Raw genomic sequence first — 26579 nt, 5'->3', positions numbered from 1 at the left:
AAAGCTCACTACAGTCACCAGAAAGAACAGAAATGCAATCTAGGAGTGCATCTATCTTGCTTCTATCCTCCAGTATCAGATTTCTTTCACACACAAGCTCACTCTATGTAACAAGAAAAAAGAAAGGTCCAAGAACCATGAGGTGTTTTCAGGTAAGGGTTCTATCAACTCTTATTGAATGGGTAAGAATTTACAGCTAATACATGAATCCATTTTGCACCACTGAGTACTACAAACACAACCTTAAACCACCTCTAAAGAATTAAGAATTAGTTCACTTTAACAACAATTTAGAGCCTGTTATATTGCAATGGCATAATTAGTTATAAGGCATTAAGCTTTCAACTAGCTTCCTTACTTCAAGTAGCAGTAGACGGGATAAAACATGCACATACTGTGCACAGCAATAATGCAAAGTATGCAGTACAATCAGAGAAGAAGCCATTTCTAGGGCCGCAGATTAGGAAAGTTTTACAGGGAAGACAGACTTTGGCTGGACTTTGAGCCAAAGGTCCAGCCAAAGGCCCTCTGAATTTACAAAGAAGAAATCAGGCCACTTTTGAGTGTCCCCCTCAATACCCATCCACTCCTCCATAAATTAAAACACCACTGGCGTGAGAACACACACACACACACACACACACAGGATAAGGAATGAAAATATATCTAAGGCTGGCTAAAATTCCTGCCTCTGATACAGTGATTGGTTCAGTGGTGGGTAGATAACCCAGGTAGGTACAATTAGAGTATTCTGAAAACTGATACATAGATGTGGAAAGTCTCTCTGGGCTTATGAGATTTTGGCTTAGGGATGAGAAATACCACCTTTTTATTACATTAAAATGGCATGTGTGAGAAATAAATCCAATAGCAGAGGACAATAAAGGCAAGAGATGCACTCCAAGAATGAATGATTTTTGGCTAGACTCCTTGCTATGTTAGTCAACTGAATCTCTTAGAGACTGAGAAATGGTTCTACTAGGGATGCACTAAAGTCCCTAGACCCTACAAAGCAAATATAGGCCAAGTAATCTCTTCAGTTTACAAATTTACAAATTTTAGGCTGCACTGTTAAAAACACAAGGTCTAGAAAAGTGAAGATTATCAGTCCCACACTATGCAGTGCTGATAATTCATTCAGCAAACATTAACTGAACAGCTAAGGACCAGGCACTGAGCAACACTTTAAGGACACACAATCGATCATCCTTTCTCTTTTTCTAGTTTGCATATATTTTCCTCATTTAATCCTCACAAGAGGCCATTCCGGGAACAGTATGCTCAGTTTATAAAAATAAAGCAATTTTCCAGAGAATCTTCTGAAACAGAAAAAAAAAAAGTGTTTTAAAAGAAGAGGTCACTGAGACTACTGCTTGGTCACCTCAGATACAGACTTTTCTTTCTAGGTTTACCACACAATTTTAAAACACAGAGTCTTTAGTGAGGTAGGAGACAGAAGGAAAGAATAAAGTTAGTTCATGGAAGTGAAATGGTTAGGAAACAATAATTTGAGAAAAGATCAACATTTGCTGACTGGAGAATTGCAGTTTGTTTCTTTAATAGAAATTAAAATTATCATGACCCAGAATAATGTATAATTCCTAATGTCAGAGAGAGTTATGACATGGGCTCTTTGGATTCAACTCTTCCTAACATCAACTTCAGAGTTTACAAGTGTTTGCTATGATAAGTAAGTAGAGCTGCACCTGCAGACAAGTAGGCAGAACTTGAAACTGAAGGTGGAGAGACCAGTTAGGAAGCCAATACAAAATCTAAGCAAAATAAAGGCTAAACTTGAGTTGTGGCAGCAGGGATGGAGAAGAAAAGGATCTAGGTTCAAAACTTTGGAGTAAGAGGTCAGTGGTGCCATTAATAGATGCAGGAACCATGGAAGAAGGTGTAGATTTAGGACAGCAGATGAATTTAGTTTGATATATATGACTTTAAAGTGTCACCAAGACACTCAGAAGGAGATATTCAGCCAACAGTTAAAATTAGGGTCTGAGAGCTGAAAGATACAGAGATAGAAAGAGCATACACGTGAATGTGTCCAGTACAAAGCCGGGACGCCTATATCTTCTGCTTCAGTCAGATCAAACAAATGTAGTTCCCCAACAGAGGCCGCTGTCTCCCATGTCTACCACCGAACAAACTTCTCTATAAGGTCAGATACTTTACTTCACACCTGGTTAGCTGTCATCTTTCAGAATGATCAGGTATCATTTTCCCAAATCCCACTCATTTTCCACCAGGAGGATGGTACCTGACTTTTAGCTCTGTCTATAGATAGGCACCTAATTTTTAGCAGCATGCCTAAAATAGCCGGCACTTGAAAGACTAACTGAAAGAACAGACTTGGCATGTGCTCAACAAGCCTTGGAAGGAACTCTATCCTCTTAAAGGTGACTGCTAAATGAACTTGGATGATTATTTCCAAAGAATGAAAAATAAAATTAAGTGGTCCTAAATACAGGTAATCATCACAGAACATCTTCATCTAGGAAGCAGTTCCCAAAAATGCTTCTTGACTTCTTTCAGCCCTAAATATCTCATCCGTAACATGGGGATCATTACCCCTACTTAACAGGTTTCTGGGAAGATTAAATGAGATAGCATATATAAAGTATAATGTCTGGCACTCAATTAATGTTCCCTTCTGTTCCCCAACCCAGTGTGAGAACATGATAGACCTAGCTTATTTCTTTGCAACTTCAGTAACTGCTATACCCTGAAAAGCAATCCAGGCTAGAAAAATAATGTGTATTTGAGAAAGGGAGGCTAGACTTGTCAGAGGCCCTCCCTGGAGAAGAGTTTTTTTCAGTCTCATACTATTATCAGTTTTGGCTGGATAATTTTTTGTTGTAGGGGGCTTCCTCTGAATTGTAGGATGTAAGTTTAGCAGCATCCTTGAATTCCACCCACTCGGTGCTATTAGCACTCCCCACCAAGTATGTCTTCAGACATTGCTAAATGCCCCTTGTGGGGGCAATATTTTCCCTGGTTTAGAACTGCTACCCTAGAACTAACTGAAATTCTCACAAAGCCCTAAATACTTTCCCTGACATCTATAAATATATATCATAAATTTATTTGTTCCCCAGTAACTGATTATACACAATAAATTATGCTTAGACTTTATAAGCCATTGTCTAACCAAAACCAGTAGCTAGCCCCTTAACTATCAAGTAAGTCATCAGAGATAATGCATGCAGTCTAACCACTCAGCACATATCACACTGAGACCCTTAAAGACAAATACAATGAACGTAGGAACAGCCAATCCCAAAGTCTTTACACAAAATTAAGAGATTTATCCCAATACCCAAGTGTCTAATCTTTTAACTTCATGTCTACAGGTGGCAATACGTGTATGTTGTATGAAATGACTTTTAGCTGCCTAAGGACTTTATAAGTTTTAAACAGACACTAATGACATGTAAAATATATTGTATCTGTTTAAGAATTATTATGAATCATATACTTGCAACAACATAAAAAATTATGTATATTAACAAAAAAAAAACACAAAAGGGAAAGTACAGAAATCTGAGTTAACAGTTCACTAGGGCTCTTGTATAAATTGCTTGAAGTTAAGCAGAGTGTGGTAATTAGGAGCACAGACTTAGAATCAGACTACCTGGATTTAAATCCCAAACCCATCACTTACTAGATAGGTGACCTTGATCAAGTTACTTAACCTCTCTATACCTGTTTGCTCCTTGGTAAAATGGATATAATTACAGTGTCTACCTTGTAGGGTTGTTGTGGGATTTAATGAGTTAAAATAGGTAAATGCTGAAACAACACATATTAAACATCATTATTTATCATGACTTTTAAGGCTACATAGGCACAGTGAAGCTTATCTTAGGTGGCTATATAAAAGTAGGCACAGTAAAGTCAAAACAACAATGAACCTGCACCCATATACTCTGGGTTCATACATCGGTTCCCTAATTGTTTCATTTAGGCTTCCCTTTCCTCATCTGTAATATAGGAAAGCACTTTGCAAATGGGTATAAGAGAAAATCTAAGGGCTGTATGTTTAGTAGGACTGCAGGGGAAAGTTGCAGCTGTCTTCCAATTTGGTAGAGGAAACTTTGTGAAGGAGGTGCTTTCTAAGGAAGTACTCTAATAATGGACCAATGGGAAAGTATATGCCTTGAACCCAGGTAGATCTGATTCAAAAGCCTTTGCTTTAGTCTATAGTTTGAAAGTTTAAAACAAAAGTAGAACATCCTGAGTCGTTTTTAAAAAAGGTTTATTTTCTTCTTATAAGGCAGGCACACTAACCCTCCGAGGGGTATATTAAAGGCACTGGTTGGGATTTGGTCACCATCTATTCAAAACAGCATGAACACACCCTAAGCGATCTTTTCATTTATGAATGATTCGTTCTTTCAGAGGTGAAGAAGGATAATGTTGGAAGATATGAGATTTGTCTTGTATAATCAACAGTGTCCCAATACTTTTAAGTCAGTTTGACATGGTCTATTTTTAGATAGAAAAATCATTACCTTCCAAGGGACATTTCAAAATCCTCAAGGAATGCGCATACTGCACTTTTATACTTATTAAGAAGGAATATTTTAACCAACAACTTTTTATAAGTAAAAGTTGCAACATCACATCGCATGTGAAGCAAATGTTAGTGCAGAACTACCTCCACTGCTGCAAAAAAGTGCAAAGAAAAAAAGAAAAATCAACCTTTCCGAACCATTCTAGCAAATGCCACCCCCGCAAAAACTCGAAGGCGGGCTCTTGGTCCTTGGTAGATGGTCTCCAAAGATACCAGCCTCCGATTAGGTGTACGCAAAGGAAGGTCAAGGTGCCCTTCCGCGATCTTTACGAAAAATCCCCAAGAATTCTGTCTTTGCCCCAGAGTAGAGAAGTTGCTGGGCATTCTCCTCGTCCTCCTCCTCCAGGGACGAGGAGGTGGCCGTGTGTGACTCGGCTCAGGTCGGGTCCGGTCCTCCCAGGTCGCACCAGCCCAGTGGGGACGGGCTCCCACGTGGCGCCCGCAGCCTGCCCGCAGCCTGCCCACAGCCGCCTCGCACCCCCGGCCGGGGCTCTGATTGGCCAAGTGAGGGCGGAGCCTCTCCGGAGCAGGCGGCAACTCAGCCAAACTGGGCGGGCGCCAAGCAAAGGGTCGCAGCCAGGGGGTCAGTTCCCCGAGCGGCCGGTCCTCTGCGTTGGCCCTATGCCGGTGATGAGGGTACCACCCAACGCCGGGGCCGCGCAACCCCAGGTGGGCCCTAGTTAGCAGCAGGTGCCGTCACCCTCCACCCTACGTCAGGGAGCGCTCACCTCAGCGCTCGCGGCTCCTCCACCTTCAGCTTTTTGGGCTTCGGCTCCTCCTCAGCTGCTGCCATCTTCGCACTCCCACCTTACTTAAGCTCCAGCGCGCGCCCCCTCCCTTCGGCTGTCTGGCTCCGCCCCTCACCATATCACCGCCTCCTTTTCTCAAGACCTCGCCCCTCTCTCCTCCTCCCAGTACGTGCCATCCACGGCCATTGGCTCTACCTTCCGGCCTCACCCATTGGCTAATACGCAGCTTCTCCTGACCCCGCCCGCCCGGCTATAGGGACACCCCAGATCGATTTAGGCTGCGAACGAGCGCCTGAGTCCAGAATGTACGAAATCACTCTTCTAGATTCTGGATGATCTAGAAGATTATATTCTATACATCAAAAGACTTCTTTCTTTTCATTCAATTTCTTCCCGCTCATTTAGTCTTTCCAATGCTTTATTTTCTTTGAAGCTGTTAGTCAGGCAATCTACCGGGCACTCCAATTGCCGGGTCCTCACGGCCTTTTTAGCTGCCTCTGCTTCGGGTCCGAAGAGGACCCCACTTGGAATCACTGACGCGCTTAGGTGTTGGGGTGAGTGCGATGGGCGGTGAGTCTGCGGACTGGGGACAGCTCGAAAATCGGGGAGTAGGCTGAATGGCTGGGGCTCCAGACTCCAGCCTGGGATGCGGGAGCGTCTGCGGTGCTGTGAGCCGGGACCGCGCCTCCCTCCCTGCCTTCCGGTCTTTCTTCCCCGCGGGGCGGAAAGGAGAGGTACACCTGAGGCCCAGTGTTTTTCGGCCCCAAGCCCAAGAAGTTCAGGCTCATTGGGGTCCCTCACCGTACTCCGGCGCGGGGGAAAGGTCTTGTCACGCACAGTGAGCTGGAGTACCGACCATTCGAACCTCAGCCCCTGGCTTCTGCTGTGGAGGACAAAATCCCTGACTGACCTGAGCGGACGTCCTGTTAGAGGGTGGGGCCTGGATGAGCCTGGGGTAGGGGATGCGTTGAGGAGAGTGTTGCAGTTCTACCGAAGTGAGTTGGTAGAAATCTAAACTGATGAGGTGACAGTGAGTATGGAAAAGTATGAACAATGTGGTTGGTTGGATTTGAATTGAACCCGAAGCTGAAACTTGGTTAAAAAAGTGGTATCTCTATAAAATTTGGAGTCCTCACGTTAGAAGGAGGAATCTTGTGGCGTTTAGGATATATCAAGTTTGAAACAGTGGTTTAGGTGGAGATGATAGAAAGAGTTAAAAAAAAAAAAAAAAAAGGCCAAGAAGTAAGCCAGAAGGAAACTTTCGAAGTGAGAACCAAAACAGGTGAAATTTCATACAATTTGGTAAGAAGTATTTGCTTTGTTTTGGGGAAACTTATCAGTGACATGAAATGCTGCGAGGACCGAAGGAGGAAGTTGAAGTCTGAGAGTAGCTCGTTGAATTTAATGATTAGGAAGTTATGTCATTTGAGAGAACTGCTTTAGCAGAGTCAGTTACTGAGAGGGGAGATTGCGTGTAGACTAATCCTTCTTCATCTGGATCATGAAGCAAAAGATTGTTGAAGGTGGCAAGGACTCTAAAAGGTTCGGGGTTGGCTTGTTTTGGAGAATACAAGACACATTATGTTTGGAGGCAGAAAGCAAATAACTAGTGTGTAAGGTTCACACACAAGAAATTCAAGAAAGAGAAGATAAGACCTGGGAAAAGAGGAAAGAGAATGGGATCAAAATTACTAGTGGAAGGATTAGTGTTATAAAGAACAGAGGACACTTTCAGTTGACCATAGAAAGAGTAGAGGAATGAGATGAATGAAAAATTACCTGAAACTTAACATACTTTTAGTAGGAACCCTCTCTTGGCAATAAGGTTAGCTTTTCTTACTGAATCTTAACGATTTTTACAATGTTTCTGAACAGTCAACACAATAGACTATTGGAGTTCCCTGCAGACTAGATATTTTTAAGTAGCTCAATAATATTTCATGAGTAGCAAAGAGGAATTCTCTCTATCTGCCCCCCTCTCCCCTACTCCTTCTCTCTGTGCCCTTCTCCCTCATTCTTCAAATCACCTTCTCTCCTATTATAGTGGAGGCCCTTCTATGCCTCCATTCTGTTATGTATAGAAGGAATATATTTTCTTTTTCAGACACTCTCTTCCAAGGATATTGTGACTGTTGTAATCACATTGCTTGTGAAACATTAGGATGAGAGTGCTCAACATTGGGTAGTGAGGGTTTATTTAAGTATTTAAGCTGCAGTCAAAGCTCTGATGGAACTGCCTCTGAACAGCTTCTTAAGTGGCTTTAAAATAAGCTGAGAGAATTCTGTTTTCTGACTCAAAAGTCACTAAGAACAAAAAGATAGTTGTGGTGGTCATAAGTGTCTAGCTTTCCCAGAAAATTTATTATAATAGTGAAAGAAGTAACTACAGCTAGCAAAAGGATAAGTAGCTAAAGAAACAGGCTAGTTTACACTGCTGCATGTGTTTTTTTTTGTTGTTGTTGTTTTTTGTTTTTTGCTTTAGGCCCTTGGTCATAATATGGGTAAATGAAATAGGCTCTCTTTTCCTATACTAGAAGGTTAAGATGGATTTTAAAGCTAAGTACTGTTGGGGATGGGTATAGCTCAGTGGTAGAGTGCATGCTTAGCATGCATGAGGTCCTGAGTTCAATCCCCAGTACCTCCTGTAGGGGAAAAAAAAAAAAAAGTAAACACTGTTGAAAACTACAAGTGCTATACTCTCATCTCAGCACTAAGGATAACAACAATAAATCCAGATGGCGGGATTAATGTACTGTATTCTTCTGAGACCTGAACTGCTGCCAGTGAAAACAACTTTGGTGGAAACTTTTCCTGGAAAGAATTTTTCCCCAGCTCAAGAGGATGAGTAGGAATCTGGCCCCTAAAACAGAGAAACTATGAAGTTACTTGGTTCAAGAACAAGCAGCTCTTTTGGGGTTCTCTTGTGGCAGTGTAGTACCACAGATCTATGTGTACTGCACTTTCACTGGGATGAATAGTTTAAGAAGATAACCTATGTCAGCTCTTAAATTTAAATATAATTTCTGCTGTAAATAATTTATTAGAACACATTTTGGCTTCTAACTTAGCAAGAAGGATAGCCTTCAATTCTTTCTCTTAAATTATAAGTTCAAACAGAACATTTGGTGCCCAATCCAGTATGATTATCCAATATTATACTAGCTCCATGTAATAATTTAAATTTATTAAAATTAAAACTTAAATACATCATTTGTATTAGCCACATTTCAGCTTCTCACATATGACTAGTGGCTGCTATATTGGACAACACAAATAGAGGACATGTCTGGCCATAATTGCAGGAAATCCTGTTGGACAGTGCTGCATTAGAATGTGTTCCAAAGGAGATATAGCTCAGTGATAGAGTGCATGCTTAGCACACACAAGGTCCTGGATTCAATCCTTAGTACCTCCATTAAAATAAATAGATAAAAACCTAATTACCTCCCCCAATTTTTTTTTAATGTGTTCCTAATAATTAGTTTCTAAGAGGCAAGTAAGAACAGGGGCTCAAGATTCAACTAGCTCTGGGTTTGAATCCTAGCTCTGATACTTACTGTATGATTTTAGATAATTGACTTAATGTTTCCAAGACTTTAATCTATAAAATGAGGATAAAATTAGTATTTATAGCATTGAGTTGTGAGAAATAAGATAGTGTAAGTAAAGTGCCTAGGATAGTGTTTGGCCAACAGGCAGTACTCAGTACATTTTAAATATTATTAATTCATTTATCTTTAATGAATAAAACACTTTGAATGAAGCTGAAAATTAATTATTGCAAGGATATCATATTCCATAGGTGGCTCACCTGAAGTGCTCAAATCTGGGTCTCATTGAGTTGATTACAATGTTCTAAGCCATACTTTATATTTTAGATGAAGATTTCATTCCAAGAAAAGACATCATAATGCAAATTTACTTGAAGATCTTACTGCTGGGTATTCCTGTTCCATTTTTTAGAAGTGTATCAGAAAGATAGTTAAAAGTCAGCAGGTTCTGAATAGCAAGTCTCTGTATTCCAGAGACACTATTTTAACACTCAAATAAAAACTGACACAAAGCAAACCTATTAAACAAAGCATCTGATTAGATAAAGTAGAAAAATGTAGCAGGTTCCAGATACTAGTTCGGAAGAATATAGTAGGTCCAAAGCCTGAGGAGTCAGGGTTTATTACTCCCAACTCAGATTGATTGCTTGGCTAAATACAGATGGCTTTGAACATAGAAACATTTTTTATTTCTAATAAACAGGAACCCTAAACTATTAACAGCATTCATACTTTATTAATACAATAATAAAATACATCTTAGTGATTAATGTTATTTACTTGCTAATTGTTGAACATGCACCAAATGGAAAGGAGAAATCATCACCACAATTGTCTTTATTTCATAAAATAAATGATTTCCTCTAAAAAGAAGTGGTCAGTTTGATGTCATTTTTTTCTATGTCAATAGATTTAAACGAATTCATTCTGGAAAGTCTTCCTTTCCTCTTCGGAATTTATTTTCATGCATAGAAACTATATTCATAGATTTTATATTCTTTCTCCTCCGGCTACATTTACCATTCAGTACTATAATTTTGAATGAATGGGCCACTAGATGCCTTATACTGATGTTACCCATATTAAAGAAAGGAACAAGTTAAGGTAATTAGACATTTTTCCACTGTCTCTCATATTACAAGGACAATAAACTATTTGAAGCATAACTAACACTCAGAAAAGTATACAAGCCATAACATAAAGCTCAGTGAATTGTCACAAAATGAACATTGCTTGTAACCATCATCTAGATCAAGAAATAAAACATTACCAGCACCTTAGAAAACCACCTTTTTGCCCCCTCAGTCACCACCACTACTCTCTTCCATAAAAGAAACCATTTCATTTCTCAGTACCATGGATTCATTTTGTTTCTTCTAAAACTTCATATAAATAGAATTATTTTGTATGTATCTTTTTGTGTCTGGCTTTGTTCAATATTGTGTAAGATTCATCCGTATTTGTTTCATGTAGCAATTGTTTATTCATTTTCATTGCTGTATATTTCACTTTAATAATACACTAGTTTATTTTTCCATTGTTCTATTAGTAGGTGATAATAGTTTTCACCATTACAGTATCTTTTTATACATCTTTTTGGTGCACATTCATACCTATTTCTGTTAATCCAGCTGGGAGTGGATTTGTTTGTCACAAAGCTAAAGAATGCTTTTTGTTAATTGAGATAATAATTCATATAAAACTAACCATTTTTTAAACTAAAGACTACTAAATTTCAATTTTCTAAAGCTGTGCAATTTAGGAGTTTTTAGTATAATCACAGAGTTGCACAACCATCATCTCTAGCTAATTCTAGAAGATTTTGTCACTTAAGAAAGAAATACCGAAACCAGTAACTGCCCATTCTTCCCCCTCTACCCAGTGCCTGGCAACCAATAATCTACTTTCTGTCTCTGTAAATTTGCCTATAATAGATACTCCGTGTAAGTGGAATCTTACAGTTTTTGATCTTTTGTGTCTAGCTTCTGTCACTTAGCATGTTCTCAAGGTTCATTTATGTTGTTGCATGTGTTGGTACTTCATTCTTTTTTATGGCAGAATAATGTTTTATTTTTGGATGTTTATTATTTATCCATTCATCAATTAATAGACATTTGGGTTGTTTCCACTTTTTGAATGAATAATGTTATTATGAATAATGTTACTAGGAACATTTGTGTACAAATTTTTGTGTAAACATATATTCTAGTTCTCTTGGGTGTATACCTAGGAATAAAATTGTTGGGCCATTTAGTAACTCTTATCTTTAACTTTCAGAAAACTCAAGACTGTTTGCCACAGCAGCTGCACTGTTTTACATTCCTACCAGCAATGTATAAGGGTTCCCGTTTCCCCACATTCTTGTCTACACTTGTTGTTGTCTATCTTTTGATTACATCTAGCCTAAAGTGTATGAAATGCTATCTCATTATAATTTTGATTCATATTTTGTAAAAATATTGAACATCTTCTTTAGTGCTTATCAACCATTTGTGTGTATATCTTTTTTGGAGAAACGTCAAATTGTTTGCACATTTTTTATTGAGTTATTTGTCTTTTTTATTATTGAGTTGTAAGAATTCTTTATATATTCTGAATAGTAGTCCCTTGTAAGATATATGACTTGCAATTATTTTCTCATTCTGTGGGTTGTCTTTTTACTTTCTTGATAACGTCCTTTGAAACACAAAAAGTTTTAATTCTAGTGTAGGTTGTATGTTTTTTCTTTTGTTCCTTGTGCTTTTGGTGTCATATCTTTAAAACATTTTCTAATCCAGGGTCATGAAGATTGATGTGTATATTTTTTCTAGGAGTTATTTTTTAGCTCTTACACTTTGGGTCTTTGATACATTTTGTGTTGATTTTTGTGTATGATATGAGGTAGAGGTCCAGCTTCATTTTTCTTCATGTAGAAATTCAGTTGTCCCAGCAACATTTCTTAAAAAGACTGTTCTCTCCCCCATAGAGTGGTCTTGGCACTGTTGTGCAAAATCAGTTGATATGTATTTGTGAGATAGAGCCTTAAACTTGAGTTTAGGGTAGGTACTCAACTTAAAGAATATAGGTTCTTTCTTAGATCTATTTTCTTTAGATCCTAACCTCTGTCTACCAAGCTTTTTGCTCAGTAGGAATCCTGATAGAAAATACGACTCTCTAAGAGGTTTGTTTGTTAATCCTAACCAGTATAAGCAAATACATTATAATAGATCCAAGTTACTGGAATCTGTAAACCTTGAGGGATAGCTTTCTACTTAAAAAAAAAAAAGAAGAAGAAGAAGATACTGTTTTATTTTAGAGCAGATATAGGAAGTCAATAAGCAAATCCAAATTAAAAGACAAAAGAAGATTGCTCTAATTCAATGTGTGAGCAGTAGAACAGATCACATTTGCCAGTCACCAGAAATTATGAAATAATGAAAAGAAGTCTTGTTTAGTATATTTTAAACTATGATCTTTACCTGAGGGGGAATGTCCCAAAATTAAGGGAAAGGAAAAATGATCAGAATCATGCATATCTTCCTAGTTCTAGCTCCTGATTCCCCTTGGATAATATACTTTAGAACAAGGGTTTTATCTCATGACACAAGCTTTAACACATGGATATTGTGGATTAAACTCTTAGTTCCTAAAGTATGTAAGGATTAATTTAAGAACTCTCAGTTCTATTCTATTGATCTATGTGTATCTTTGTGCCGGTACCATACAGTACCTTAGTAGTAAGTTTTTAAATCAGGAAGTGTGGGTCCTCCAAATTTGTTCTTCCTTTTCAAGATTGTTTTGGCTACTCTTGGGCTCTTTCATTTCTATGTGAATTTTAGGATCAGCCTCTCAGTTTCCATCAAAAAAAAAAAGTAGCTGGCATTCTAATTGGGATTGCATTGGATCAGTAGATCAATTTGGGAAGTATTGTCATCTTAACAATATTAAGTCTTCCAATCTATAAACATGAAATGTCTTTCATTTTTTAGGCCTTTTAAATTTCTTTCAGTGATGTTCTATAATATTCACTGTCTAGGTCTTATACTTGTTAAATTTAATCCTGAGTATTGTAATCTTTTTTATGCTTCTATGAATGGAATTGTATTCTCAATTTCATTTCCATATTATTCATGCTAATGTGTGGAAATACAATTGATTTTTATATTAATTTTATATCCTACAACCTTGCTGAACTGATTTATTGCTCTAATAGTTTATATGTGTATGTGTGTGTGTGTATTCCTTAGAAAGTTCTATATACAAGATAGTGTCATCTGCAGATAGATAATTTTGCTTCTTCCTTTCTTTTTTTTTTAACATTTTTTATTGAGTTATAGTCATTTTTACAATGTTGTGTCAAGTTTCAGTGTAGAGCACAATTTTTCAGTTATACATGAACATACATATATACATTGTCGCATTTTTTTTCCGCTGTGAGTGCGTCTTCCTTTCGAATTTGGAAGCCTTCAGTTTCATTTTCTTGCTTAGTTGCCCTGGCTAGAACTTTCAGTACCATGCTAAACGGAAGTGGTGAAAGTTAAAATTACTGTTTGTTCTTGATATTAAGGGAAAAAGCTTTTCGTCTTTTAGCATTAAATATAGTAGCTATTTCATAGATGTTCTTTATCAAGTCAAGGAAGTTACTTTCTGTTCTTAGTTTAAATGTCTTTAATCACCAAAGGTTGCTGGATTTTGTTGAATGATTTTTCTGCACCTTTTGAAATGATTATATCTTTGCCTTATAATGAATATTGTATATTATGTTGATTGATTTTCATGTTTAACCTTGCATTCATGGAGTAAATCCCATTTGGTCAGGATTATAATTGTTTTTATAATGCTGAATTCGGTTTGCTAGTAATTTATTAAAGATTTTTGCATCTATATTCTTAAGTGATATTGGCCTGTATTTCTTGTATTGCCTTGTCTGGTTTTGCTATCAAGATAACACAAGGATACCTTTTTTGATGTATACTAAATTTACACTTCTTTTCCCCCTCCAGAAAATGATCCACAGTCTGTTTCTCATAAACTGTTCCGGTGACATATTTCTAGAGAAGCACTGGAAGAGCGTTGTGAGCCAGTCTGTCTGTGATTATTTCTTTGAGGCTCAAGAGAAAGCTGTTGATGTTGAAAATGTACCACCTGTTATTTCAACACCTCATCACTACCTCATCAGTATCTACCGGGATAAGCTCTTCTTTGTGTCTGTCATACAGACTGAAGTGCCACCTCTCTTTGTAATTGAGTTTCTACATAGAGTTGCTGACACTTTTCAGGTTGGTTTTTCATCAGTCTTTTGAATTCAAATCATCCAAATTAGCTGGAGGTGGGACACGGTTACATTCTTTAATTTCCCAGGTTTTGATGTGTAGTCTATCTGCCTCTCTCTCTCTCCCTCTTGTTTTCAACTAAGCATAAGTTCATAAACATAAACCTTTTTTGTGGGGTGTATAGTAAGTAGTACATGTGGCTGCTCCATTTACTGTTTGAGGAGAACAGAACAATCTCATGATCACGGAAGCTGTATTTTTTTTTAATATGTTATGAATTATGTCATCAGAAAATAATAGTGCCCTCCACATACAGTTCTCTAAGTGGTCTCAAAGTTTTTGTAATTTAAAACCTATCAGGAGAGGAGGGTATATAGCTCAAATGGTAGAACGCATGAGGTCCTGGGTTCAATCCCCAGTACCTCCTCTAAGAATAAATAAATAAATAAACCTATTTTCCTCCCCCCAAAATAAGAAAAATAAAAATAAAGGAGCAACAAAATTTTCTCTAAAAAAAAACAAAAAAAAATAAACATATTTTGGGATACCTAATCAGGGCAGATAAAGTTTATAGTTCACATTCTGTTTTATGTTTCAGTGTACTTTCTATCATAATATGTAATAGGAATTCAATTCAATGTAAAAATATTAAGGAAATATTAAGGAATAGCATACAGAACAGTAGGTTTTTTTCCTGTTTGTTACATATTTTCAGCATCTGAAACAATGAATTATGCTCCTGTAAGTTTATCCTTTAGAACAAAAAGTATTTAACAAGATTTTCTTCATGCCTTTCATTGTGCAATATTATGTATTTTGTTAGGACTACTTTGGTGAGTGTTCGGAGGCTGCAATTAAGGATAATGTGGTCATCGTATATGAACTCTTGGAAGAAATGTTAGACAATGGATTTCCACTGGCTACTGAATCTAACATTTTGAAAGAATTGATTAAACCACCAACAATTCTACGTTCTGTTGTCAACTCTATTACAGGTAAGGTGAAAATATACTCTATTAGGAATTGAGCACTTAAAACCCATTTTTGCTTATGATTTTGCAGATTATGAAGGTAATCTATTTTGGCCACAATTAAAGTTAGCATTATTGTTAAAATGGATATATATTTCTTTTCATGGAAAGAGGCAAGATCTTAAATGATAAAGAACTTTTGGTTATTACTTTTTTTATTACAGGTTTTTCTACAAGACCAGAACAATATTATTACTATTGTTTAACACTAAACAGTAGGACTGAATAAATTATTCCAGTTAATTATAAAGAAATCAATATGGTGATTACTGTTTACTAAACTTATTTTGGTAATCATTTTGTAATATAGACATATATCAAATCATTATGTTATATACTTTAAACTGATACAATGTTGTATGTCCATTATATCTCAATAAAACTGGAAAAAATAAAAATAAACAAGAAGCCAATATATGAGGCTGTTTAGAAGTGCATTTATAGACTGGCATTCTAGTTTTTAAAATAGCATTTGTTTATGTGATGTAAGGCAGGTGTTAACTGACACTTATAGTGGTAATCATTTTGCAATATATAAGTGTATCAAATCAATGCATTGTATACCTTAAACTTAACACAGTGTTATATGTAATTATATCTCAATAAAGCTGGGGAAAAAATAAAAATTAAAAAATAGCATTATAAAACTGGCATTATGCTGAATGCCCCACAATTACTAGAGTATAGAAAATTTAAGCCATAGAATACATACTTTCTCCTCCAAGTCTTTGTTTTATACATGCAAAAGATATATTAGAAAGAGAAAATTAGTCTATTTGTGAGATTTTTTTTTCAAAGTGTTCCCAAAGACACTTCATTGATGGTGTCTTTTGTTGAATAAAAGTTTAGGGTTTTCATTTTAATGTAGTTGAATTGCATATATCTGTTTTGGATGCTCTCTGTTCTATTCCATTGGCCTCACTAGTATCCTTTTGTCTTAAGTGCTATAATTTTATTGTATATCTTGGTATCTGTTTGAAAAAGCCTTGCTCCTGTATTGTCCTTAAAATTTCCTTATCTGGTCTTGTCCCTTCACTTTTCCACATGAATTTTAACATCACTCTTAACATAATCTATTTGTGAGATTTTGTGCATTTGTGGGCCTTGTACTTGTGTTACCAGCTTTTGGTTTAATTCTTGAGTATAGCTGGAAATTATGTACCTCCAGGTGACAGTATTCTTTTGAAAGTATCAAAGTCTTCTAGAGAAAGATTTCTATGAAATGTTATATGCCACTCTAACTATACTGGCCTCCATTATAAATCCCTTTGCAAATGCACTGACCTAAAAAATGGTGTATAAGAGGCCTATAAGAAAGTGATTATTCCTTTATTCATCCTCTAGGCAAGGCTAAGTGTCAGGAGAAATTCAAGGAAACATAAGATGAAGTGTCTGTGCTCCTAAAACTTGCACTATGGATGGGAGACTGGGGGAAAAAAATTAAAACACATAAATAACAGTGTAAGATTTTGAAAAGCAGTTTCATACTTTATAGACGAGGTAGTGACACTGGAGAGTACACATGATATAATATTAAATGGGAAAAAAAGCACAAAACCATAAAAAGTCACTCTTAATTACACATAAATATTCACACAGAGAAGTTCTAAAGTTTATCATGATCGTGTTCAGCTGAGGAACTCTACTTTATCTTTATTTTTGCTTTATACTTTGATTTCCAAAAATAAGCATGTATTTTTTAGTCAGAAAAAAATTACTGAACTATAGAATGAAAAAAATATAACATAGATTATTAAGGTAATACATTATAAAGTTCAAGGGAATGGTTCAGTGGATGAAGTAATCCCTCCTGAACTGTGGTGGGTGGCCCAAGGGCAAGGCTTAGAGAATCAATAGAGTTTATGAAGAGAGGGACAAATAAGAGCATTCTTCATAGGTGGAACTGTGTGATAAAAAAACACACAGTGAAAAATCCTGAGTTATATTAGCCATTTTAACAGAAACAAAGCTGTTTTTCAGTTGAGTAGTTAAGAGATAAAAAATTGAGTTGAGGAAATCTTTGAATGCTAGGCTAAATATTTAGCTTTTATCATAAAGCCAGTAGGGAAACATTTAAAGTTTTTGGACAGGAAAATTAAAGCAGTGTTTTTAGAAAATGCTGGAAGGCAACAGGCTGGAAACAGGAGCACCAACCGTAATTGGACCACAAAGTTGTATATATAGTTTGATTGCAACTACAGTTAACCCTTGAACAACGTGAGTTTGAACTACACAAGTCCATTTATATGTGGATTTTTTTCAATAAATATGTACTGCAGTAGTACACAGTCCACAGTTGGTTGAATCTTTTATTGCAGAACTGCATATACAGAGGGCCAACTGTAAAATTATATGTGGATTTTCAACTGCATGGGGGGTCAGCACCCCAGCCCCTGCATTGTTCACGGGTTGACTGTGTTTTAAAGTGCAGTCAGAAAAAAAAGCAAAATTATCAAAATAGAAAAAAATAATAAATATTTATGTTTATGAGGGAAATATTTAAAGAAATAATACCAAAATGTTGTATTTAGGTAATAGGAAGATAGGTAATTTTCAGCTATTTTTCTGCACTTTTCACATGTTAGGCAGTTGAAATGTAAACTAACCAAAATGTTAAAATACATCACAGGTCAAGGATACATGTTTTGGACAGCTGGAATTATTTTCAGACATTTATCAGTTTACCAGGAAATTAGCCAGATTTTGAACATTAGCTGTATTGCATTTGGATATGCTGACCTTAAAATAGGAAAAGACCAGAGTATGTTTTCAGGTAGTTACTCCACTGAGGCCTGCTTAGCAGTATCGCATAGAATTTAAGCTGAATACCATATGGCCTAGTTATCACTCTGTATTCTCAGTGGAGACATTTTATCAGCAGAAGGTTTTGAAACAACCAGCCTCTTTTTTTCATCAGTAGCAGCAGGATAAAATTCTGTTGTTGAGTCACTGGCATTAGGTTAGGTTACTGTTAACACACAGGAAGCAAAAGATAAGTAAATGAATTTAACCTGGTTACAGATAGACACAGGACCACATGGCCTATTTCTGTCTTCTAGAAATTTGATCATGTTGGTATGGATATGTCTCTGACAATTTTGGAAACCATCCACAACTTCAGTGAAGAAAAAACTAAACACTAAAGAAGCAGCCAAAGTATTCGAGTTGTGGTTTTTTGGTTTTTTGTTTTTCCTCTGTTAATAGCTTTTCTGATGACCATTTTATGCGTTAGCTTTGCTTTCTCGTTTTCCCATTAGGCAGTAGTAATGTTGGGGACACACTCCCCACTGGGCAGCTGTCCAACATCCCATGGCGCCGGGCTGGGGTAAAATACACAAACAATGAAGCCTATTTTGATGTCGTTGAAGAAATAGATGCAATTATAGATAAATCAGGTAATTGTGTGCATGTTGTCTTATCAGGGAAAAAACAGTTCAGCTGACATAAGCTGAATAGCAAATTGAAATCCCTTGGCAAATACGGTTTCAGCGGAAAGGCATTCATCTTCTAATGGTTTAAAATCTGTTTATTTTGCCCAGAGGTTATATACAGTTTTCATAACAAGTCGTTGAGATATGCCAAACCTTTGTAAATCAGATCTCATGCTGCCTTACTTTACTCCGGTTATGACCCTTTATACCTTTCTCTCTTGCCATTTATTCAGTCTAATATTTATTATGTATCTACTATGCACCATGCTTTTTGCTACCACTTTATATGCAGTCCTTCTAGTGAAAACCTCAGACAAAACAACAGTACTCTGTTAGAATTATAACATTTTATTTAAAACATCTAGTCCAACTTTCACATTTTATATATAAGGAAACTAAGGCTTAGAAGGGTTAGGTAATCTGTTCAAGGTCACACAGCTGGTTGTTATGTGAAGATGACTTACTGTAAATTATAGACAGTATCTTTCATAAAGTGCCCTTTTTATTATAAAATTCCATTGTATGGAATAATAACTATTATTAAAGAATAATGGCTCTTATTTCTTAAAAGTTAACAGGCAGCTTTGTCCATTTCATTAGAAACTTGGCTAATTTTTAAATTTTATTAAAAATTCTTCAACTTCATAGCCAGCAGTCTTACAGGGTTGACTCTATAAAGATAGGGATAGATTTGATTTTCCTTAGAATTATCATATTCCGACCAGAGATACATTCAGGCCATGGCACTCAGTGAAGAAGCTGTCTGAACTGGTGTAATAGATCCTCTGTCCCTAACCTTTTAATAGATGTGCAAAACTTCACTATGTCTAACACCCAGGAGATACCTGTTACTGCATTTATAGTGATAGCCCTAGTAAGGATGCAGATTCCAGTAAATCTTTATTTCTTTCTTCAGGATCTACAGTCTTTGCAGAAATTCAAGGGGTCATAGATGCTTGCATTAAGCTATCTGGAATGCCTGACCTTTCCCTTTCTTTCATGGTAAGTTTTGTTCTTCTATTTTGTAGCTCCCTGTATGACTAATACATGTGAAATACTAAATGAAATAATAAATACTGAGACATGTTGTAGCTTAGATTGCAAAGGATTATCTCAGAAGTATTCCTAGCACAGCTTCCAGAGACAGTAGCTTACGTGATGAGCATGACTGTTATAGAAAGACTGAAGAGAGGGTCTTTGCCTTTGTCTATGCTAGAAGTGGCTTAAATAGCTAGCTGGCTTCTGCAAGTCTGCAATGTCACTTTTACTGAATTATTATATGCTTTGTTGTCACAAAAGGGCATTGATCTTTTGCATAATTTTAGATTCAGCATGACAAGCTACTAAGAACAATCAAGAGAACTGAGCTCTGGTGTTATCTCTGCCACTAACTTGTGATCATGAGTTCTTTGAACCTCAGTTTTTTCATCTATGAAATGGAAATGATACCACTCACATTTTATACCTCATGGAGTTACTAAAATTCAATACAATAATGTATATAAAATATTAGCAAACTTTAAAGCATCGTGAAACCATAGGTTGTGTTGATGCAATCTTAATAACAAACTCTTATGTAACTGCTGTAGAGCGCATATTAATTTCTCATGATATCTGAATAGAGTTGTCATTATACTTTATGCTTATGGTTGTCTTCTGTTTGCCTGGCAGAACCCAAGGCTTCTAGATGATGTCAGCTTCCACCCCTGCATCCGGTTCAAGCGTTGGGAATCTGAAAGGGTTTTGTCATTTATTCCTCCAGATGGAAATTTCCGACTCATATCATACCGTGTCAGCTCGCAAAAGTATGTTGCTGCATCAGCCAGAATCATATGTCAGTGTACTGGGTAGAACTTACCTTTCTCTGTTTCATTCTAACAGTTCAGTACTTAAAGTCATCATTGCTCCCTTTAGCCATTGCTAACCTTGAGACCCAGGAAGAACTGGTGAAAATATGTGTCTAAAATAATCAGTGTATCTTGAGTCTAAGACTATCAAGTAGTAGTAAATTAAACTATAGTAAAATATGTACCTGAGAGCAAGCATTTTGGACCGTGCATAACCTGGGCAAAACCATGAACTCATGCCATGTTATTACTATGATCTGTCAACACCATGGCTGATAGAAGGAGACAGGCCTACCTGTATCTCCTCAGGACGTCCCTCAACTAACTAGCTTCAAGTTATTTTTCTCTGCATTGAGATTTAAGTGAGTGATTTGGCATTGTGAGTTGTAACTGGTTTGTCCCTTAAAAGTATCAAAGTATTTTGGGTAACATCAGGAAAGGACTTAAAGCAGAGGAATTGTTTCTTGGCTCTTCCCACATAGGAACTGCTTTATTTAGTTTAAATAATTTTAAATTATCTTTCTATGAGATCTTAATTCATTTCTTTAAACTAGGGCTATTTGCCCCAGTTGTTTATAATTAAGCTTCAGATTTCTATCTTGATTTGTATACTTACTTCTCAGAAATTATATTAGTCCTAGCACAATCGTACCAGAACTCTGTGCTATACTAAACCTGCCCTGGTGCAGATACCGAATTTGCAGTTCTGAGGGTTTAACATACTTTGGACAGGTCTTCAGGCCACCTCTGGAGCTCATACCATTAATTTTGTGTGTTTGTGCTTGTGTCTTTCTCTTTTTAGTCTAGTGGCAATACCAGTGTATGTGAAACATAGCATCAGCTTCAAGGAGAACAGTTCTTGTGGCAGATTTGATATTACAATTGGACCAAAGCAGAACATGGGGAAAACCATTGAAGGAATCACAGTGACAGTTCACATGCCAAAGGTTGTGTTGAATATGAACCTGACACCAACACAAGGCAGCTATACATTTGATCCAGTTACCAAGGTACAGCTACCTCAGATCAAGAGTGAGCACGTGTTTCTGCAATCTTTATTTTGTGATTCGGGGATGTGAGGGGCAGAGAGAAGGGTTTAATATCTTGGTTAAAGCTAAAATTCCTAGTAAAACCTAGAATGCATCCTGTGCTGTGCATCTTCCACTAGCTATGGAGAAAATCCTGTGTCTGAGCAGATGAACAGAAAAGTGAGATTCATTCTGTCTTCCTTCAGAGTCTGCCTTTACTCAATCCATTGATAATCCAGAGACTCACTCACTCTAATGAGGAAGAAGGTATAAAAACTTTTTAGAAAGAGAAAATCATTGTGTGGATATAAGAAGGTATTATAATCTATTAATTGTTAAATTTTCTGTAGACATTGATCATGAAGACCTTTCTCTTCCTTTTTAATTTAAGAGCATTGTTTCATAATCTTCCTAGGGTATGTTGGCTAGAGAAGCTGACTTCTTACCCTGCGTATATCTGCCCCTAGCAGAGGGATTTCAGAGAAACTATAAAAGATGATTTTCTCTCAGCTTCCTGCTTGGGTGAAAAATGATTCTTTTCCACAGTAGAGTCATTGAGTTGCTTGGTAAATGAAAAAGCATACTTTTTAAAATAAAATCATTGAATTAGATTGTCTAATCCAGTCCTAAGGATTTGAAGAATCTCTCCAGGGACTACACAGGGATGAGAAGTGAAGGGGGGAGCTCCAGATCCTTGGACCTTCACCCCAACTTCAACCGTAACAGCTTCACTTTCTTATCTGTTACTGAGCTCCCACACTGAAGATTTCATTTAAATAAATAATTCCATCACTGAAAGTTTGAAAACACTGATTTATGCCCATCATCTCATTTTACAGAACAGAAAAATAAACTGAGGCCCAGAAACAGTAAAGGTAGCATAGTGGAAAGAACTTTGATACCAAATAGCCTTAGGTTCAGATCCCAACCTTGCCTCTAACTAGCTGTGTGACCTTGAGCAAGTCATTTGACCTCAGAGCCTTTTTCCCTCATTTGAAAAAAGAAGACAAAATTCACATCACCGGCATCTATGAGATGATGTATGGATAATGCTAAGCACAGGGCTGTAGCCAAAAGTGTATGTTCAGCAAATGTTGGTTCTCCATCCTCACTCTGCATTCAAAGTCACAGAATGAACTAGGGGTCAAACTCAGTGAAGATCCCAGGTCCTTTGTTTTTAACACACTGTGCTTCATTTTGTACAGAAGCATATAGTGTCTTTGAACATTTGTTTTTGAGAAATAGTTCAGATTGTTTCTGTTTTTTATGTCTTTCTAAGGTACTAACATGGGATGTGGGAAAAATTACTCCACAAAAGCTCCCAAGTCTTAAAGGACTGGTAAACTTACAATCTGGAGCACCCAAGCCAGAAGAGAATCCAAGCCTCAACATACAGTTCAAAATCCAGCAGCTTGCTATTTCGGGTAAGAAGAAATCTGATTTGTGTTTAAGGGTAGTTGAGTTTCTCTGAGGTCAGCTGTTAAGAGGTTAGAAGGGTAACTGACGTTCCTTCTCTAGAAAGAGCAGCAGCTGCAGTTTGCCTTTCACACTGTGCTGTGGATACAGTGATTTTGGAGAGCACCTTAATCCAGACAGCTTCCCTTCACCCCAAGCCCCATTCAGGCACCAAGGAAGGAGTCTATATTCATACTCACAGAAAGTAGAATTATCCTTAAAAGATATTCCTTGCCCACATGGGAATCTGAACTAAAACGAAATCCCCACAGTGCTATAATCTGAATGGTAGAAGGAACATTGTTTCCAAATGGTGGATGGGACACTGGTTAATGTCAGGTTTGCTGTGTAGTGCTCTTCGCTAAGTAAATATTTCTGTTGGTTGGTGTAACCAGGATAGTAATTTATTCCTTTTCTTACCTGTTCTTTTTGACATAGGCTTAAAAGTAAACCGCTTGGACATGTATGGAGAGAAATACAAGCCATTTAAAGGAGTCAAATATGTCACAAAAGCTGGAAAGTTCCAAGTGAGGACATGAGAAGAGGCCAGAATTCCTCAAGATCTGTTTGTTTTCCAAGTGTCATTACAGTTTATTACTATTAGGTACCAGTTGGGTGGGAATACATAATCTAGTTAAAGCATTTGTGTCGAGCCACACACTGCTAACAGAGTTGCTTAGAATCAATGTAGAGTTCAAGGAGCTTTAAGCTAAGGAAACTTTTGAATGACTTAGCTTATTTGTCTTAGCTTATTAAGAAAGATTTGGAGGTGACTTCCTCCATATGGAAGGCACCAGCTCGAGGCTGCATATTTTAACAGTAAAGGCAAAAGTCTACAGCGATAACCTCTTTCCTAAAACAGGTGAACTGGTCTCAATCAGCAGGAGCTGTCTTATTATGTAATGTGATGTATCAAGTGCAGCCAAATGTCATACCTGATTTTAGCCACCCCAAATCAGTATCTGTCCCAACAAAGGAAGAGTTCCCCCCACCCCAAGAAGTTTACAAAAAACTGCCTCTTCAAGTGTTTGCCTTATTCAGCTTTTCACATGTGCCATTAAGCAAGCACTGTAGCAGAAGCCACTCCACATGGCCCAGGCAGGGACAGCACTGCTGCTCCCTGCTCCATTCTCACTGTACTTGGTATTGTATTTTTTATAAATAAGATTTTTATGTAAAGCTCAGATTTTGATTTACAGGGACCTTGCTGCAGTAAGTACCATCTCAGTTTTGTGCCATTTTGTTCAGCTTCTAGCACAGTAAAAATCAATGTATCAGAGGGGCGAATACTTTAAGGTAATAAAAGGGAACACTACTTCTGCTCTTAGGAAGTTATTGTAAGCACAAGCATTTGAGATTTTAAGCAAATTAACATAGTAAAAAAACTTCAGTGAACCTTTGCCATCTTCATATTTTATAAAGCTTACTCAGCATCACCTAAACCATAGTTCGCCTAAAGGCCTCATGCCCTAGTTCAGCTAAAGGAGGAAAATGTGCCTGCCTCACTATCATCAACTTTTTTTTTAATCCTTTATCCTTTTTTGTTGTTCTTAAGGGTCTGAATCTGCCTACATTGCTTGTCTTCAGGGGAACTCCCTTTTCATTTTGCGTGCTTCTTAAGGCTATAGTCAGTAGATTCCTTCCTGAACCTGTTGTTGTAATTGTCACTGCAGTGCCTGCACAGGTCTGCTGTACTGACACAGTAGAAGGCAGTACGTCATAATGAGGCAGAAACAAAATCCTCAGTAACACTGATAAACCTGTATTGATCTTCCTGGTTGGCAAGTCCGTCTGCAGCCACACCATTTCATTTAATTTTACTGGCTTAGAAGTCCTTGCGGAGTTATTTTGTCCCATTAGACATGAAGAATGGAGAAAAGTTAAATGTAAGTGCTTATTCTTCATGTTTCCTTCTTATTCTTACTCATGCTATTAGTTTTCTTTTATGTGTGACTCCATTCTTTTAATTCTTCTCAGCTTATAACTCCCTTTCCCTTACCATGCTAAGGATAGCCCTTACACTCACCCCATTCTGCTGCCAAGGGCTGCAGTTGGTGCTGGTACAGGGAGTCCACTCTACAGCAGCATTCTTACCTTTGCCTGCTTAGGGCGCCCAGCCTGCCTTTCATCTAACAGGAGAGTTCACTTGAAACCTTGCAGTTTCTAGGGTAACCAAGATCAGCTTGGCAGCTAAAAATCACGATGTTGCCAAATACTTACTCTCTTTGCCTGAGGTTGGTTACCCAGTTCAGTTGCTTTTCATTTTTAATGTCTTCCTCCTCAGAGTTCGTACCTCAGAAGAGCAGTCAGTACATTTGCTTTCCTTTCTGTAGAATCCCTAATCTCAACCATCGTATCTGGACTAATTTCCTTTCTGTGCTGTCTTCTCATATGCAAGCGGATGCCAAGAGTCCCTTGCCGCTAGTAGTTTTCTGCTAAAACTTGCAAGTAGATTATTCCCTTTTACAATTAAATTATTGTATTTATTAATTTAATTGAATCCAATAAGCCCTTTTCTCTTTCTGGCTATACTGTCAATAAAAAGATGAAAGTAACAAGCTGATTTTTTAGCTTGACTGTTGATTGAGCATTCTCAGATGGGCATGCTTCAGTGTTAGAGCAGGCTGAACATGATCACATTTTATTCTGCATCATCACAGAAGGTGTGTGAGTTGCTGCAAAGCACTCCAAAGTGCTCTTCTCTTAGCCTCATTATGTTAACAGCCCTGTATACTTTCTCTAAGCATCTGCCTTCTAGCCACAGAACAGTAAGTGATCAAAGCTACTTTCCCTACCACCACCTACGAATAACAAAGATCCATGAATACTTAGTAGTAGTGAAATATTTTTCAAGCAAAGAATTCCATATAATCCAAGAATAACTCTGTTTTCTAAATTCTTAAAGGAGTACATTCCAAGAGCTCATTTTCTGCATAAAAGGAGTCAGCATAATTTTATTCAAAGGGAAGTCATGTGATGGGTTCATGCCGTAAGTGGTACTACAGAAGAACCCGTGGAAGATACTGGTCCTGTGGTCTCTCTTAGAGCCATCTGATTTGAGAAAACAAACTATAATACAGCAGGAAGGCAGCACCAGTGAACATATGGTAAGTAGCAAAAACGAGACCATGAGTACTGTTTTCAGATATTGCTGAGCCAACTCAGTAGCCTTGGACTTTTCTCTTTAATTCAAACAGCTGGGATCTGCATCCCTAGTCAGCAACTTTTCTGAGTTAAAGCAGTGACAAATGTAGTAGGCAGCACTGTCATCCTTTAAAGTAATTTACCCCTTTTAGATCTAGAAAATCAGGCAAAAACAGTGATGTCCCAGCTTTACTCCAAGAACCTGCTCCTACTCTTAGAGCTTCCTCAACCACAAAGAGGAAAATGTCCCCCAAAGGTAGCTCTGCCTCATGGCTCTGGTAGGTCCCTGACACCCTATTGTTCTGTACTGGGTTTGGGAATATGAAAGATAGACCTGCGATACTGCTGCACATGTAACAGCTTTAAAGCTTCTTAGGGCATGGTGATGGCCTCCAAGTAGAGCTAGCATTTCTATGACGAGGACAGACTACTTCAACCAGGGGATGATCCACATCCGCTGCTTTCCTCTCACTGTTAAGTTAACCTTGTCCCTTCTGCTCCTGCTAGTGTAA

At 37.4% G+C, this 26579-nt stretch overlaps 2 protein-coding genes across 6 annotated transcripts in view; one reads left to right on the top strand and one right to left on the bottom strand.

Annotated features, from left to right (window-relative positions):
• Positions 1 to 5447, bottom strand: part of ADK (adenosine kinase) — a 413194-nt gene extending 407747 nt beyond the window's left edge. Inside the window, exon 1 of one of the 2 annotated variants that reach the window (XM_006173420.3) lies at positions 5308 to 5447. In XM_006173420.3, coding sequence (XP_006173482.1) covers positions 5308 to 5372 — 65 coding nt within the window. In that variant the 5' untranslated portion in view covers positions 5373 to 5447. The remainder of the gene's footprint in view (positions 1 to 5307) is intronic. The other variant, XM_032491568.1, reaches the window with a different exon arrangement.
• A 288-nt stretch (positions 5448 to 5735) lies between these two features.
• Positions 5736 to 25486, top strand: AP3M1 (adaptor related protein complex 3 subunit mu 1). Of its 4 annotated transcripts, none has more exons than XM_006173418.3 (9): positions 5736 to 5882; positions 13862 to 14137; positions 14955 to 15126; positions 18420 to 18557; positions 19510 to 19595; positions 20265 to 20398; positions 21243 to 21450; positions 22748 to 22892; positions 23362 to 25486. In XM_006173418.3, exons 2-9 carry the CDS (start codon positions 13865 to 13867, stop codon positions 23460 to 23462), a joined length of 1257 nt encoding a protein of 418 aa, XP_006173480.1. In that variant the 5' UTR covers positions 5736 to 5882; positions 13862 to 13864; the 3' UTR covers positions 23463 to 25486. The 4 variants fall into 4 exon arrangements, with proteins under 4 accessions (XP_006173480.1, XP_014413202.1, XP_032347458.1 ...); XM_014557716.2 differs by having other exon boundaries at positions 5878 to 5898; XM_032491567.1 differs by lacking the exon at positions 5736 to 5882 and adding an exon at positions 5922 to 6062.
• The last annotated feature ends 1093 nt before the right edge of the window (positions 25487 to 26579 follow it).

This window comes from Camelus ferus, chromosome 11 (assembly GCF_009834535.1).
Source record: "Camelus ferus isolate YT-003-E chromosome 11, BCGSAC_Cfer_1.0, whole genome shotgun sequence".
Lineage (NCBI taxonomy): Eukaryota > Metazoa > Chordata > Mammalia > Artiodactyla > Camelidae > Camelus > Camelus ferus.
The sequence above is the reverse complement of the archived record's forward strand: the minus strand, read 5'-3'. Positions and strand labels throughout refer to the sequence as shown.